The 17,471-nt window shown below is 35.2% G+C and overlaps 5 protein-coding genes across 8 annotated transcripts in view; 4 read left to right on the forward strand and 1 right to left on the reverse strand.

Moving 5' to 3' along the window:
• LOC108971253 (sodium-independent sulfate anion transporter) overlaps window positions 1-4,897 on the forward strand; it is an 81,710-nt gene extending 76,813 nt beyond the window's left edge. For all 4 annotated transcript variants that reach the window (XM_018937206.1, XM_018937205.1, XM_018937204.1 and 1 more), the window contains 5 exons: window positions 2,266-2,513; window positions 2,681-3,094; window positions 3,174-3,531; window positions 3,617-3,919; window positions 3,987-4,897. In XM_018937206.1, coding sequence (XP_018792751.1) covers window positions 2,266-2,513; window positions 2,681-3,094; window positions 3,174-3,531; window positions 3,617-3,919; window positions 3,987-4,489 — 1,826 coding nt within the window. In that variant the 3' untranslated portion in view covers window positions 4,490-4,897. The remainder of the gene's footprint in view (window positions 1-2,265; window positions 2,514-2,680; window positions 3,095-3,173; window positions 3,532-3,616; window positions 3,920-3,986) is intronic.
• A 2,191-nt stretch (window positions 4,898-7,088) lies between these two features.
• On the forward strand, window positions 7,089-7,904 carry LOC108971261 (60S ribosome subunit biogenesis protein NIP7 homolog). Its single transcript, XM_018937217.1, has 2 exons — window positions 7,089-7,301; window positions 7,359-7,904. Exons 1-2 carry the CDS (start codon window positions 7,246-7,248, stop codon window positions 7,843-7,845), a joined length of 543 nt encoding a protein of 180 aa, XP_018792762.1. The 5' UTR covers window positions 7,089-7,245; the 3' UTR covers window positions 7,846-7,904.
• Window positions 7,905-8,189: 285 nt separating this feature from the next.
• On the forward strand, window positions 8,190-9,486 carry LOC108971260 (RPII140-upstream gene protein). The gene is made up of 5 exons (XM_018937216.1): window positions 8,190-8,489; window positions 8,551-8,716; window positions 8,779-8,867; window positions 8,929-9,199; window positions 9,268-9,486. Exons 1-5 carry the CDS (start codon window positions 8,308-8,310, stop codon window positions 9,358-9,360), a joined length of 801 nt encoding a protein of 266 aa, XP_018792761.1. The 5' UTR covers window positions 8,190-8,307; the 3' UTR covers window positions 9,361-9,486.
• A 318-nt stretch (window positions 9,487-9,804) lies between these two features.
• LOC108971259 (twinfilin) lies at window positions 9,805-11,156 on the reverse strand. Its single transcript, XM_018937214.1, has 4 exons — window positions 11,132-11,156; window positions 10,992-11,069; window positions 10,147-10,922; window positions 9,805-10,081 (listed from the first exon to the last, which is right to left on the reverse strand). The coding sequence occupies exons 1-4, from the start codon at window positions 11,154-11,156 to the stop codon at window positions 9,929-9,931; spliced, it is 1,032 nt and encodes a 343-aa protein (XP_018792759.1). The 3' UTR covers window positions 9,805-9,928.
• A 381-nt stretch (window positions 11,157-11,537) lies between these two features.
• LOC108971255 (cyclin-G-associated kinase) lies at window positions 11,538-17,289 on the forward strand. Its single transcript, XM_018937209.1, has 12 exons — window positions 11,538-11,935; window positions 12,340-12,576; window positions 12,638-12,768; window positions 12,831-12,956; window positions 13,023-13,248; window positions 13,308-14,415; window positions 14,481-14,863; window positions 14,944-15,267; window positions 15,324-15,574; window positions 15,633-16,193; window positions 16,266-16,427; window positions 16,504-17,289. Exons 1-12 carry the CDS (start codon window positions 11,746-11,748, stop codon window positions 16,612-16,614), a joined length of 3,810 nt encoding a protein of 1,269 aa, XP_018792754.1. The 5' UTR covers window positions 11,538-11,745; the 3' UTR covers window positions 16,615-17,289.
• The last annotated feature ends 182 nt before the right edge of the window (window positions 17,290-17,471 follow it).

Below are 17,471 nucleotides of genomic sequence, written 5' to 3' on the forward strand. Positions count from 1 at the left end.
AACAACCACTATTAACAAAAAAGTTCTACAATTTTTAAGTAATAAAATACGTTTTTTAGTTAAAACCTTGAGCTAGAACATTGAACAAGGAAAAAACCTGAAAATTGGATTTTTGGCAGACATTTATACAAAAAAAATAAAAATTTCAGGACATTTTTCTTTTCATATAGTTGTAATTGATAAAAAATCCTTCGTCCAAGTTTTTAAGAACTGTATCTYAAAGAGCTGCGTAAAATTTCAAGAAAATCGGTTGAGTAGTTCTAGAGAAATTTTTCCAACCAACTTCAAAAACACAGTTTCGAGAAAACGAGTTCTCAAGGCTGTATCTCCGAAACTCGTATCTACTTGAAAATTTAAAACAATATTCGAAAGATGTTGTAGACAAGTTAAACAATTGAAAAAAAGTTTTAAACCCATGTAACCACTCAAGCTATAATAACCAAACCACTGTGGTGAACAAAACTGTAGCGACATTTTGCAAGAGTATAAATATCACAAGTTTTCTCTCATATTAATTCAGTTCGGTATTTTCAATACAAACTACATCTTATTGTCCATAATAATGTATGAAAAGATACATAAATGTCTTTATATAAATCTATAGCAATTTACCCATAAACACCCACATGTTCCTTATTACAGTACGCCGCTGTCGCGTATGTGAAAATATTGAGAAATTGACAAAAGTATGTCGCATATTACGTTACCGCAAATATTTTTCACTTCTATTTTTTCCCACTTTTTACGGTTTTAGTAAAAAATCAAATTCTACACCGGTTCGCATGTCAACGCTAWTAATTGAAAGGCGGCCAGCGTCAATTCGCTGCGCTATTGAACTTGTCTCCGCCACTGACCCAACAAAAAATTATTTATATTGAGAGTTAGCGTGCAATTGTGATTGGCAGGCGTTAAGTCCTACAACAAATACAATAAATATGCATACGTAAATATTGAAACACCAAATTAGTGCATAAATAGCTAATATTGCATTTGTRCGTGGGTATCAAAAAGCCAACAAAATCGTGTGTGAAAGATCAACAACCAATCGCTTAACCAAACATCGTTTATAAATTATTTCAACGTTGCCAAGCGGTAGAAAACATATTTGGATAGATATTTTTATCAGACTTATATAAGATGTGTATATGTTTCTGTTAGGAATATTCATGGATGTTTGAGAAAAACTTTCGAAATGAATCACTCATACAGAGAAATTATTTTTTTCACATCGCCCACAAAATTCCGCTCCTACTCCCCCATAAACACTTATTAATTTACAGTTTCTTACTCAGCTCTCCTAATCAATCACATTATTTGCCGCGCATTTTATTGAGGAAATCTTTTTAACTTATTGATATAACTTCATTTACATTCCCCACAAAAACAATTCAAGGAAAAGTTCGCAATCGCGCAAGTAATGCACTTTAATAATAGGAAATCCTTAATTTTTAGTTGATAGACAATCCAATAAAATAAAGTGAGTTTTCTACTTAGTTCGAAAATCACTTAATTGCTATCATACGTCATATAATAAATTACAAGCTGCCTATTAGCTCAGCACACCCACACGATTACAAGGCGCGGGAAAATTGTTGCACACCACTACAAAGTACATTGGAATGATCATTATAATTACGTTAAAAACTGAGCATTAACTCAGTAACTGTATAGTGTGCACCCTTGGCAATGAAAATTGTGTGTAGTTAGCAAAAAAATACAAAAATAATAATAACAATCAAATTGCAGTTAGTACGCTGTAGTGCGTTAAAATGACTCATGAACTGTTGAGCGAGTGTTTTTTTCGCACACTTTTTGTTTGTGCTCGATAAATGCTTTTCCGCAACGCTGCACATGAGTTATTTTCACAGACAACCTTTTGAAAGTACAATGGACTTACGCCAGTATAAATATTTATAAATACAAACATACATACATATATTAGCTATGTCGAATTAAACCTAAACTCGTATTTATTGTTTGAGGAAAAAATATTTGGAGCGCTAATTGGAGGTCAAAATGATTCGATTTATCCGATTTCAGTTATCGAAAGTTCTGAGCGAGTCGAGTACAACCATACATTTGTTCATTATAGAAAATGGCCATTATAACATAGATAATAATTGYATACAGGTGAACCATCAAAATCAAGCTCTTGTATGGAAAACTTCTTTGCTTTATGACCCTTTTATTCAACTCTTTAGTATTTTATAACAGCTCCCTAATCCCTCATCTTTTTCTCTCTCTCTCTCTCTCTTTCTCTCGCAGTAACTGCAGACGGCAAAAAGATGATTCCACCTATTAAGACAATGGACTGTGCCAAAGCATGGGTACAGGATCGCACCAGGCGCACCTTCAACCGCAAGACGCTCTACAARCGCCTGCCCATACTCAATTGGTTACCGAAATATTCCAAAGATGATGCTGTGGGTGATGTGGTTGCCGGACTCACTGTGGGTCTAACGGTTATACCACAAGCGCTGGCGTATGCTGGTGTAGCTGGGCTACCTGCAGCGGTAAGTTGAAGTCTTAAATGAAAAAAATAAAAATTAAAATAGATTTCCTTAAAAATATTTTTTTTTTTAATTGTTTATTTTAAATTTATTTTTTATACTATTTTATTGGAATTATTTTAATTTTTTAATTTTGTTAAATCAAAATTTTTATTGATTTCTATTTGCAGTATGGTTTATATGGTTCCTTCTTAGGCTGTTTTATTTACATTTTCCTCGGCACCTGCAAGGATGTGCCCGTGGGTCCCTCCGCCATAGTGGCGTTACTGACCTTTCAAACCGCAAAAGGTTCATGGCAATTAGCAGTGTTACTCAGTTTACTTTGTGGCATTGTGGAATTGTTTATGGGCATTTTTGGTTTGGGTTTTCTGCTGGATTTCGTTTCCGGTCCTGTCTCTTCCGGTTTCACATCGGCCGTTTCGCTGATCATTGTTGCATCGCAAATTAAAGACATATTGGGTATACCGGCGCCCGGTACGACATTCCTGGAAATTTTAACGCATATTTACGAAAATATCAAAGAGACACGCGCCTCGGATACGGTGTTGGGTCTCACCTGCATTGTGGTGCTGCTGATGATGCGCGTAAGTTAAAATAAATAAATTATTTATTTAATTCCAGTCTGTTTAATATAATTATTATCTTATTTTTTATTGCCAACAGCTGCTGTCATCATTTAAGCTTGGTCCCAAGGAACCCACGCTTCGCTCGAAGACACAGAATGTACTCAACAAAATCATTTGGCTTATTGGCACCTCGCGCAATGCCATACTAGTGATTGTCTGTGGCATTTTGGGTTATATTTTACATAGCGAGGATGGCAATATACCGTTCCGTGTTATTGGCTACATTCCAGAGGGCATGCCCGCCATACAACCCCCACCATTCCATATGTCAGCCAATGAAACAGCCTCTGGGCATGAAGAGGGCTTCATTGATATGGTGAAAAATCTGGGTTCCGGTCTAATTGTGTTGCCGCTCATATCGTTGATGGAAACTGTCTCTATAGCCAAAGCTTTTGGTTAGTCTTTTAACTTAGCAAAGTTCAAAGTTTTTTTTTTAGAATTTGTTTTTCGTAATTTAATCAAATAATTTTCGACCAACAGGCAATGGCAAACCGGTTGACGCCTCACAGGAGCTCATCGCTATCGGTATTGCAAACATCGCTAACTCATTCGTGCAAAGCTTCCCATCCACCGGCGCACTGAGTCGTGGCGCTGTCAACAATGCCAGTGGTGTCCGAACCCCGCTAAGCAATATCTATTCGAGYTCTTTGGTCATACTTGCTTTGATCTTCTTCACACCCTACTTCTTTTTCATACCGAAATCAACGCTGGCGGCGATCATTATTGCCGCCGTTATGTTTATGGTGGAAGTGCGCGTAATCAAACCAATGTGGCGCGCGAAGAGTAAGTTCCGCACGCTTTTGTCCCAATAAAACGGCTTGTCTAATAATTAATTTAACTACCATTTTAGAGAGTGATCTGCTACCCGGTCTCGGCACATTCGTTGCTTGCTTGGTTTTACCGCTGGAAATCGGCATACTAATYGGTGTCGGCTTAAATGTCATCTTCATTTTGTATCACGCGGCGCGTCCCAAAATCACCACCGAAATTCTCACAACATCAGCGGGCAATGAGTATCTGATGATCACGCCCGATCGTTGCTTGATGTTCCCCTCGGTGGATTATGTGCGCAATCTGGTGACAAAGCACTCGATGCGACAGAATGTGCCCGTCGTCATTGATGCCTCRCATATTTACGGTGCGGATTTCACGGCGGCCACTGTTATAGAGTCGCTGCTGAACGACTTCGCAGCGCGTGCTCAGCTCTTGTTCTTCTACAATCTGAAACCCAGTATTTGTGCGTTATTTGAAACGCTATCGCCGGCGGAATTCGTCGTCTACTATCAAGAGGAGCAGCTGGATCAATTGTTGAAGGATCGTAATTATGAGCAAAAGAAAACGATAACGGTGTAGTGGCACCTGGAAGTGTCCAGTTGTGCTATTGTTGGCTGAAAKKTGATCGTGTTGAGTCTTGGAGACCCACACCAGAAAATGGTTGGTTAAAACTGTTAACTATTCGCGTTCGCTTTAGTTTTATAAATATTACTTGTTGGATTTGACTAGTTAATTATTTGTAAAGTATGCATGTTCGCTATTTTAAATACGTCCCTAATTTTARATATGTTTACACATTAAAGTCACACACACACACACACTTATACATATACTATTCTTGTATGTATGTATAGTTGCCTAGCGGTTTTAATTTTGTAAGCATACTGTTAAACCGAACAATGGAGTATTATTTTAGTATTGATCACCAAAAATTAAAAAAAAAAAAACAAAATGGTGTACGCTTTTACATAATGATTTATATATAATGTATAATATTTGTCAATTAATTTAAATAGATAAAAGTGCCTTAGACCTCATTTAGCGTAAAAATTTCTTTAACATTTATATTTATTTTATGAAATGCAAAGTTGTGCACTAAACGTGGAATTGTCAGAATGAAATGTAAAGTACAATACGAAAGAAACGCCAAGAGTGCTATGTACATAGTTGTAAATGCGAAACATTTTGCAGTTTGCCGAACACTAAAACTTATTTGTTAAACTTAAAATCGTAAAACTTAAATTATACATAATAAGCGGTAAGCWGTTGTTATATAACTTAGGCAGCATTCAAAAGCGCACGCGTTGTGAAATAATTACATAATTTACACAAAAAACAAACACGTACTTCGCTAAGAGAGTATGTACATATGTATATAAAAGTCCTAAAATGCTAGTGAGTCTTACCATTTAAACTTAGTTTTTAAATATCTATAGTTACTAAGTTAAGCAATTAATCGTAAATATTTAAAAATATAGTGTTAATTATGACTTAAATATTTATTAAGTAGCTGTGCAATGAAACAGAAAAGTTGTGTCCTCAAAATTGGCGAATGTTTTTTATTTATGACTTGTAAATCATGTTCTAGATTTGGATTTGGTTTGGATATAAAAGCTTATATAAAAGAACTTGRTTTTAATCGGTTAGTTCGTATGGGAGCTATACGCTATAGTGGTCCGATCTGTACAATATATTCGCATGTTGTAGCTTTGAATAATACTCCAAACTAACTTTCGTGAAGATATATGGTCAAATAAACAAATTGACAATACCCGGACTTAGTTTTCATCGATCAGTTTCTATTCCAGCTATGCTACAGTGGCCCGCAGTSAGCGATGCCTGCGAGAACAGGTCCAAAATTTCAGATCGAGAAATAAGAAATGACAGACAAGTTCGCTATATATAGACAGAGGAACAGACAGGCGGGTATGGCAGCTCGTCAATTTGATCATTTATATTTAATAGGATCTCCGATGTTTACTTCTGCCTGTTACAAGCTTTTTGGGAAAAAAATGCGGATATTTAAAGGGGGGTGGCCTGCTTCAGAGGCTTCAAAAAAATATATTTTTTTGAGTTTTTTTTTTTTTTTTTGGGAGGGAAATAAAGAATTGATTAAAGCGAAATTTGTAGGGTTTATAGTTATGTATATATTTAAACATCATCCGAAAATGTTTTTGATACAAAATCTTTTACATTTTCCTTTGGGAAGCAAAAAGAAAGTGTAAAATTCTAAAAATTTTTAAAATTTGAAAAAAAAAAATGGTTTTAGACTAAAAAAAATTTACTTTATATCAAAACTTAAACTTTTTTTTTTATTAGTTTAAAAAGAAGGTAATTTAATGCCAAAGATAATCTTTGCACCAATTCCATATGACGTTTTTTTTTCTATGCTGCCCGCTTTCTGTCCAACCTCTCATATACATATATATGTGTGTATCTGCTAGACGCTCGGTCATTATTTCCCTTCTAGCTTCGACAATATTTCGAATTCCCATCTATAACTTTGGGGAAATATTCTTAGATAATTTTTAAAGAGATTTAAGCAAAAAAAAATTAATTTTTTGAAGCTTCTAAAGCTTTCTCCCTTTTAAAGCATATTTACAAAACGTAATTTAACACCCAAATGCGTCTTTATTCATTCTATAAATGTGATCTCTTAAAATCTTTTTTTAATTCGGAACTTATTAAAAACTTGAATAGGATTACATTCATTTGCAAGTTTTGTCACAATAGTAAACAGCTGATTCSAATATCGGTTTTGCGTATGTTCGAAAAGACAAAAAGTCTTAGATTCCACAACACCCCTAAGTAACTCTTTGATATTGTTAACTATAAATACTTTAAATATACATGGACTTAAAGCATTGCTTATAAAAGTAAAATAAGAGTGTATAAATAATACTTGATATCCCATAAAAAGCAAAACAAATTTCTAATGCCTGTTATGGCCGGATATAGCGGCACAGTTAGTGCAGCCGTGGCAGCTCTGCTTTTCTTTTTGTAGTGAAATAACTGAACTTGATTATAGAAAAGAAAATCATAATAATGTCTCCATTAATTTAACTTTATAAGCAATTTAATTCATAAATCAAAACAAACAAATAAAAATTGAAATTTATTATAAACTTTACCTGCTTAAATAACTTGTATATATAATATTATGTTTTCTATTTCCGAGTTAATTCCAACGAGTGGCAACACAACATACATTTTTTTATGCGTAGTGTACATAAACAAAGTGCACGTGTGTCAAAACAACTTCACATTTTTGTCGGCACAATTTTTGTATATTAAATTTCTATTTTAACCTTTTATTTAATTAATTTACATTCATAATGAAAAGATTAAGTGACGAACGTGCCAAAGTACTGTTTGAAAAGTTGTCGAAATAGTGAGTAGATACGAATATCATAATAAAACAATAAAAACCATTATTCATTCAATCTAGCATTGGCACCAATGTGAAGCAACTGATTGACCGTCCGGATGGTACGTATTGCTTCCGAGAGCACAGGGATCGCGTTTATTATGTATCTGAACGTATATTGAAACTGTCTGAGTGCTTTGGTCCCGAAAAGCTTGTTTGTGTTGGCACATGCTTTGGCAAATTTTCTAAAACAAATAAAATAAAGTTTCATATAACGGCGCTATACTATTTGGCACCTTACGCTCAATATAAAGTCTGGGTGAAGCCCTCATTYGAACAACAGTATCTATATGGCAATCACATACCAAAATCTGGTCTAGGACGTATAACAGAGAATGCTGGTCAATACCAAGGTGTTGTGGTGTATTCTATGAATGATTTGCCTTTAGGTTTCGGTGTGTTGGCACGTTCCACTACGGAATGTAAGACTGCTGATCCAATGACCACCGTTTGCTTCCATCAGTCAGATATTGGCGAGTACATAAGATCGGAGGATACGCTATTTTAGTTTTAAATGTGTATATATGTATGTAATTTAGAAGAATAAAAACTAAAACAGTAAACAAATTTCTATCTTTGTATTAATTATACTGGCGAAGAAGTCAAAAGGGATTAATTAATATACTTTTTGCTAATATCTAAAATTTAGAATTGTGCGAATATTTTTGTTTTGATATAAAGTGTCTATGTTTTAATATTATAAATATGAGGAAACAATTAGCTAAAAAAAAAAGCTGCAGACGCGCCGTCAGCGAATTCGTGATATTTTGCCTGTGTTGCTAACTTTAAATCTAATGAAAACATCTAAGGGGGAAATATATGAAAAATGCAACATTCGCATCAATACAGCATGTTTGTTTGGTTGTTGTGTAATCCTACCAATCAGCTGTTAAACAGATGTGCATGAAAATTAGTAGGCCCTAAAAATTTATCCGGTATTTAGCATCCTAATAGTTGTGTTTCGAAAATTATGAATCTTATTAGAAATGGGAGAAGAATACTCTTAGCTGGGATACTGCCAGGTTTACCGGGCGATCCAACACAGAATGACATAGTTTCCAAAGACACAAAAACGTACAAGGCATACCTACAAAGYAAGCCTGATCTAAATGAAACTGGCTTGGATCGACTTAAGGATATGTTTCAAGTTGAGTAAGTGTGAATTAAAATTAATACGTGTGCTATGGAAAATTTATTGTTTTTTTTTTCGCAGTGAATTCGGCAGTATCTCTTCCGAGTTGAACTCTATTTATCAGGCAGGCTTTGTTGGTTTTCTATTCGGAGCAATCTACGGCGGTGTTATACAATCGAGAACAGCCTATTTGAATTTCATGGAGAACAATCAAGCGACCGCATTTAAGTCACATCTCGACGCGAAGGTGAGTAAGAAAAYTTGTATTTCTCATACATACAACTATTTTGCTGATAATGAAATTTATAGCGTAAATTGCAAGATGAAGTAACCATGAGCTTCGCGAGAGGTGGCTTTAAATGGGGATGGCGAGTTGGTTTATTCACAACTTCATATTTGTAAGCTATAAACTGTATTGTACGCGTATGTAACTTGTAAACATATATTTTTGTTTTATAGCGGAATTATAACCTGTGTTTCGGTTTATCGAGGGAAGTCTTCCATATTTGAATATATTGGAGCCGGCTTCATAACTGGCAGTTTATATAAATTGAATTTGGGTCTTCGAGGCATGGCCGCTGGAGGCATTATTGGTGGTGTGTTGGGAAGTATTGCCGGTGCGGCATCATTGGCACTTCTCTATGCATCCGGTACTTCTATGGAAGAAGTTCGGTACTGGCAATATAAATGGCGGCTAGAACGTGAAAATGTGGTGCACGAAGCAATGAAGGTAATTTGTTATAAGTAATTAATTGTGAAGAAACATTTTTGATTACATGGCAACTTTTTGTTGTTCAGAAACAAGAAGATGAGGCTTATCAAAAACCCGGAATTTTTAAGGAGCACGACGTAAAAGTAGGTGATAAAATAACCCTGGATCCCATTAAGTAAGAAATACAGTGAAACAAAATAAATATAAGTAGTAATAAATTGAAGTTGATGTACATATGTATGTATCTTTTACATATATTGCAATTTAGACGATCAAATACAACTACATTGAAGACAACATATGTACATATATGTATTATTAATTGTTAGATAAACATGATCATTTACCATTTAACTATTTTATATATTAATTATTTTATTTCAACGACAAAACTTTTAATCGATGTAATTTTAATGCAATTGAAAATCACGATATGAATTGTTTTGAAAAAGATTTTAAAGACAATTTCTTATCATTACAACGCAGTAGTACATGAAAATGCATATTTCAGTATGTATGCATATGATATACTCATTGAAGTATCGAAATATTAATATTGCACACATATGGATATGTGTATTTTCTCCATATTTTATATTTATTAATGTTTTAATTTGAAAATGCTTAAAGTCCAGTTTTTGAATTCTATTCAATGCGAGTTTATCATGAGATGGAAGAATAAGGAAAGCATTAGTCATATTGCTGCGACATGAATATGCAGCCTAGTACTTTATGATATAACTGTCCTTAAGATTGCTCTTGTGGACGAGTCAAACGTTTTGCACCGCGGTTTGGTGGGCCTTTAGGTTTTGCAAACGCGGGTCTGCTGGCAAGTTTTCTAGGATGGAGTTCTTCGAGCAGAAATTCCTCAGTCAATTCTGCACCGCTATCAATTTCTAACTGTTTTTTTAAAAATATATATTTATATGAATATATACTTAAGTAAATATTTGAAAATTGCTTACTTTTTTCACCACAGTCACTCCAAAAGCATTCAGAGTATCCAAAAAGGGAGCTTTGCAGCTGGAATACATCATACGTTCACGTACCGAACATGTATAGCCTGGCATAGAATAAATGAAAAYAAATGCCTCTTGATAGTCACCTTCATGAGTATGTTTGAAGAGATATAAATGGTAACGTGCATTTTCGTCAGGAATTTGACGAGGCAAATCACTCAACGACACCACAGCTGCTTTGGAGACATGTATACGTTCCTCTTCAAGGTCAATTCGAAATTGTAGATAGTCATATGAACCGCGAAGCAGATCCTTTATAGCAACCACAGTGGCGTCAGTCAGTGGGCAAGCAACACCACCTAAAGTTTGGTGTCGCGTGTCGGTATTGATATCGGTGTTGATTTCAGTTTTTCGTAATTCTACAAGCTCCTCTTCCCGCGTTGTTAATGGCGCTGGTGCCGCGAAGTCTTGTTTATGTCTTACATATCCTTCGAAGGTAGTTTCTTCTATTGATGTCGCATGTATTTCCTCGGTGATATGAGCTGAACCGAATTCATTTTTAAGTGTGGCTTTTGTAGATGCGTAAACCATCTTCTGTCGTATTGTGGCAGTATCTGGTACCCAGCTCAGCAGGAGCCATGCATATCCCAACGAAGTTTTACTATCCAAACGGTAGAGAATATAACATGGTACATTTTCTTCTATTAATGGACCTATCAATTTGTCATAGTCTCTTTCCCAGTCTTTCTTCACATCTACTGTAGCTGTGCAATTTAACTCCTCTGCAATCATATTATTATCACTTAATACCACTCCACACCCTTTCCCCTTATTTAACACAAAAAACTTACCATTTTCTATTGATACCTTTATCACACGTAGCTTTCCGTTTTTACTTTTCGCAAAAACTTTGGTGAGCTTTTCGTTAGCTAGAATTATTTTTTTAATTATAAGTGACAATTTTTTCGAATTGGAAATATATTACATATACCTTTTATTCCAGTTTGATGCGACATTTTTCTATTTTTGGCTTATTTTTCAATTTTCGGCAAATATCTGAATATAAATTACTCACTCCAACACACCAACAAAAATGTTTACTGCTGTCAGTGCTGCATCTTTACTTACATTCTACTTCAAATAGTGAAAGTGTACCTTTTTTCTTGCACATAAAAAACAATTTGATCAACTGGTCGTTTTGAAAAAACCTAATCATATACATGCATACATATAAAACATAAAATAAGAAAAAATCATTCCTATTTTCTTTATTTATAAATAATTATTTATTCAAAATTTCTTATTAGAAAAGTGTATACAATAAATCATAACTTGGCAGCATTAGTTCACAGCTGCTTATATTAAATATTCAGTTCAGTGGCAACGGTAAATGAATTTGATTTTATGTTTTTGTTGTTGCTGTGCTGTCATGGCGTAATTTTCGTTGTTCTGCTTAGAAAACACATACATATATTAAAAAAATCAAAATTTCTGACTAATTCTTAAAAAAAGAAAACAAATACGATAGTGTAAATAAAGAGTGCTAAGCTAAAGGTGATCCTTTGTATTATAGTCTATTTGAACAAAAAGTTCAGATAGTATAAAATGAGTGAATTCTTTAAATCGGCGATGGGCTATTTTAATACAGCCCCAAATGCCAACGTTAATGGAGATACTGTGAATAGTATCTCTGGCAGTTTTACTCCAGCAGCAAATATAACCACAAACGAGTTTTGTGGACAAATTGTTGAAGTGGCAGGATATAAGCTTCGCGTAAAGCGCATTATTGCAGAAGGTAAGAATTGAATTATTCGCAGTTTCAAATATTTTAAAAACTGATGGGTATCGCCACCTACTCACGCCTTCAATTATTGTAATAAGAATGAAAAATCAATAACAAAATGTTTTAATCAGTTGTAATTCACGCTTATAAAAACGCAAACAGTTTATTGAAAACAAGTTAATTTCAAACACAAATTCAAATTCCATCAATTTGTAAGTAAGCATATGTTGCACTATTGCAACAAACTTGCACATCTGTTAATGTATTGTTTTATCAAAGGCCATTTCTTTGAAAAAATATTGAACTATGCTATATAATATATATATATACATTAAGTACATACAAATGTTATCAAAATTCGCAGTACATTTTTAATGTATTTTTTCTATTTATCACTTGCGTTTACTTACTTGTAGGCGGATTTGCCTTTGTATATGTCGCACAAGATGTGCAGTCTGGTAAAGAATACGCCCTCAAGCGTCTCATAGGAACTGATAAACAAGCTTGCAATGCTATCATTAATGAAATTAACACGCATAAACAACTTTCTGGGCACCCAAATATTGTGGCATTTATTGGAGCAACATTTATTGATAAAACGACAGGACCTCAACAGCGTGCAGAATATTTACTACTTACGGAGCTTTGCAATGGCAAGAATTTACATTTAAATAATATAAGAAAAACATAAAACTATTATCCATAAAAATTTAGGGGGTTCACTAATTGACTGCCTAAATGTACCATTTGATCCAGCTTTGGTTCTACGCATTTTTTATCAGGCCTCACGTGCTGTGGCTCATATGCACACTCAGACACCACCAATAAGTCATCGGGATATTAAGGTGCTTATTTTATTTATTTAAATGTTTTCAGGTTATACTAATTTTATATGTATTTTTTGCAGATTGAAAACTTTCTTATCAGCAATGATAAACAACTAAAACTATGCGATTTTGGTTCAGCTACTAAGGAGACATTTGCACCCACAATTGAGTGGGGAGCCAAACAACGTAATTTACTTGAAGATCAGGTATAATAATACTTCGTTATTTACTTTGAATGGTCACAATAAATATATTGAAATTTTAAATTATAGTTGAGCTCTGTTACGACACCAATGTATCGCGCACCCGAAATGCTAGACACCTGGTCCAATTACGAAATCGGTATAAAGGTTGATGTTTGGGCTTTGGGCTGCATTCTATATGCTTTATGTTTTCAAAAGCATCCTTTTGAAGATTCCGCCAAATTGCGTATTGTAAATGGAAATTATATTCTGCCCACAGATTCCCGTTTTCAATGTTTTCATGATGTTATAAAAGGTTCTAATCAATATACTATTTGCATTTATGAAAAATTTTAAATTTTTCTTTTCCATTAGGCTGTCTTAATGTAAATCCAGCGCACCGCTTTAATATATCGATGGTGCTAGAACGTTTGGCTGCTATTTCCGAAACGAAAAATTGGTCGCTCAAAGGTGCTCTTGAATTGCAAGGAAAACCCATAGAGTCCCCACAACCAGGAAGTCCTATAAATGGCACAAACCCTGCGAATATTAGTGGCGGCAGTGTTACACGGCCACCAGCAAGTACAGCTAAAGTTGTTGAGGGTACTAGTAAATCTAGTTTCTATATGGATGAACCTACGGATAAACTGCCAAAAACGCAATCAGCTAATAATTCCGCAACCATTAATACAGCGGGTAATCCTAGTACATCCAATACTAGTTTATTCTCATCATTGCGTGGTGGTGCCGGCAGTTTTCTAAAAAATCTCAAAGACACATCATCAAAGGTCATGCAAACAATGCAACAAACCATAGCTCGTACTGATTTAGATATCAGTTACATAACTTCACGTGTTTTGGTAATGCCTTGTCCATCGGAAGGCTTCGAATCAGCTTACAAAACTAACAATATCGAAGATGTGCGATTATCCATTGAAAGTCGGTTTCCACCGCAAAAAGTGAGCATTTACAACTTTGGCCCCAGCAACTGTCCACGTTTACCACCGCCAGTGCGCACTGTCGAAGTCGGTTCAATATATGSTTGCCCGCAAGCGCATTCTCCTAGTTTGGAAGGTATATACTCGGTTGTCGAAGACATGTACGGTTTCCTAAAAGCCGACCCTAAATCGATAGTCATTCTACAAACGAGCGACTCGGGCGGTTGTTCTGCCGCAACAATAGCTGCGGCAATGCTTATGTATGCGAACTTAATTAATGAACCCGAAGATGCAGTCCAAGTATTTGCCGTAAAGCGGCATCCACTTAATCTGCGAGCATCCGAGTTCCGTTACTTATATTATTTCGGTGATATTTTGCGTCCAACACCACTATTACCACACTACAAAAGTATCAACTTGGTTTCGTTGTGTTGCCAGCCAGTGCCGCGTATGACAAAGGCGAGAGATGGTTGTCGCATTTATATGGAAGTATACTGCAATGATCGACTGCTGCTAAGCACTTTGCAGGATTACGAAAAAATGAGGTGAAGATTATTGTGATATTTTTTTTTTTTAACAATTAACCAAAAATGAAAAAATATATTTTAAGGTTATATTTGTCGGGACCTGGCAAGATAACACTGCCCATTAATTTAACTGTTTGCGGTGATCTAATAATTGTGCTTTATCATGCGCGCAATGCGCTTAAGGGTATGGTGCGTCCACAGAGTTTAAAAATATGTCAATTTCAAATAAATACTGGATTCATACCGGAACAAGAAACATTGATCACATTTGCATTGAACGATTTGGACGACTTACCTGATGTCGATCAGGTGCCACCAGACTTCTGTGTTTCACTTTCCATAACTTTCACGGACAACGAATGCCCGCCAAGCAGAAATCCTCCTTGGTTGCCAGCCAAGCCAAAACGCAACGCACAACATCTCTTCAGTTCACAGTTGGAGTTCGAAGAAATGGTGGATAATTTTGGTAATTTTTCAAACACAAATTTAAAAAATTGCAGTACTAATTTCTAATTATCTCCGTACGTACGTTCGTTATACATGTAGTGACGAAACCAACTTCCAATCAACAAACGGCGGCGACAAAACCGCAACTGACAACACATGCTGTACAAAAGCCCTTACGTCCCAATACACCGCCTATTTTGCCGGATGTTACTGAAATACGACATGAGTATGCACAACGTACCCAGCCAGAAACATCGCCCCCAATAGATTTGCTTAATCTGAATCAGCCGCAATCGCAGCTGCCAGTACAAGATCCACAAGCAACAGCAATGCCAACGAGCGATGCTAGTTTTGACTTACTTGGCGCATTTGGTGATGACAACTCATCTGGTATCGGGTCGGCACCTATACCGGATATTTTAGGTAAACAAATTGATTATTTTCGATTTATCGATATTTATTAAAGTATATGTTTGTAGAAAACAATGTGCAGCCCACATCAARCGCCGATTTGGATGATATTTTCGGCTCGGTTGCCTCAGCCGCCCCCAAAATCAGCGTAGAATTCAATAGCTTTGGTGGAGCTCAGCCGACACTCGCTGATACTGACGCAACCGCTAGTGCAAGCACATCCAGACCTAAAGTAAGTCCAACTCCGGCAACGGGGGCTTTCTTCGGGTCAGTACCAACGTTCAATACAAACAGCAGCAAGGAGCCATCACCCCAAAATGTTAGGGTAACCAAAAATTGCAAACCAAACCAAAAAAATACTAATTTGATATTTTTAGTCAAAAGATCCATTCGCTGACATTGCCAATATGGCCTCTGGTCTCAACATCAACTTCAATCCCCACACACTAGGCAGTAAATCAACAGGTGCTACACCAATCGGTACCAGTCCTTATACCACACAATTCTCTAGCCCCACACACAACACAAACAGCGTAAGAACACCACAACCATCACAGCCAACAACGGCTTCACCGAATCATATGAAATCACCTAGCGGTGTTGGTAATTTTGGTGCATCGTTTACAAGTGGCTCAATATTTTCCACGCCTTTGGGTCAAAACTCGAACCGGCCGTCACCTCAGCCGACTGCAGCTTCGGCTGGTGCAAATACGCAATCTAACCGGCCAGATTATAGTCGCTCCAACTTCGATACTTCGAAACCCGCACAGAACACAGGCCCACAAGCTAAAAACGCTGACATCTTCGCTGACATACTGGGTGAACAAGGTTACAAATTCGGTAGCAAAACAAATCAAGGACCTCGTTCCATTAATGAAATGCGTAAGGAAGATCTTATAAAGGAAATGGATCCGGAAAAAGTTAAAATTATGGAATGGGTATGTGTGTGTTTACGCAAATTTCTTTTGCATGCACGAAGTTTTTATTAATTGATAAAATATATTTTGTAGACCGAAGGCAAGAAGAGTAACATACGTGCGCTCTTGTGTTCCATGCACACGGTGCTTTGGACAGACGCAAAATGGACTAAATGCGAGATGTCCACACTCATTACGCCAGCCGATGTAAAAAAGTCTTATAGGCGAGCCTGCCTTGCAGTACACCCAGATAAGGTGAGCCAATTAACACTTACAACACATTAGTATTCGTTTAAAGACGTATATCTATTATTTTTATCACAAATTATAGCATAATGGCACTGAATATGAGAGTATAGCTAAATTAATATTTATGGAGCTGAACAACGCTTGGACTGATTTTGAGAACGATGCCACACAGCAAAATATATTCAACACGTAAAATGCATAATGCAAATATACAAAATAATCAGCTCGGAAAGYAAATCAATTCTTAAGTGCATACAAATAGCTAATATAAAGAAATTTCAAAGAAATTTAGTTTATACTTGAGTATAAATTTCCTTAAACTAGTTTTTAAATAACTGGTAACGCATGTATGCATATATAATTGATTATAAATCTTTAACTATAAGTTTCGAGTAATACCATCATACCAATTGTATTCATATACATTTTTTTTTTTTTTGCAACAAGAATTCTAAAATCTAATAGCCAATGTTTATTTTTACAAATGGTCTGAACAATTTACTTAATTTCTCTACTAAGAAAATGCCTTAAATAGTTACTATTATTATGAAATTTTTTATTTCACAATCGATTTAAAATCAAACGGTCGATCTACTCAAAAACTTTTTCTATTGAATAGTTTAAAAAAAAAATTATTATTTTTTTTTACAAATTGTGATTTGAATACAAAAAAAATTGGAATTTAAAATATAATTTTCTATTTGTCAAACTGCTTACAGTTAACAATAATCCGCAAGTGTGAGTGGGAACTCAGTTTACCATATCTTTGAAAAAATATTCTTTAAAATATTTTTAATTAAATTATGAATCGACTAACGGATTTGAAAGGACTAATTATTAAAAAAAATATATATATTATACAACTTTATTTTTTCTTTCGATTTGATAAGTTTCTTTTAAAAATCTAAGTGATATATGTTAATACTTATGAAGAGAGTTGAGTTTGCTTTATATTTTTGATACTTCTGATTCAACAGATAGATAAAAGTTAAAAGTGTTAACAAGAAAAAAAAAAAAATTACTGCAATTCACTTCTTTGAACTTAGTTTT

This window comes from Bactrocera latifrons, unplaced genomic scaffold, assembly GCF_001853355.1.
Source record: "Bactrocera latifrons isolate USDA-ARS-PBARC rearing strain unplaced genomic scaffold, ASM185335v1 scaffold_331, whole genome shotgun sequence".
NCBI lineage: Eukaryota > Metazoa > Arthropoda > Insecta > Diptera > Tephritidae > Bactrocera > Bactrocera latifrons.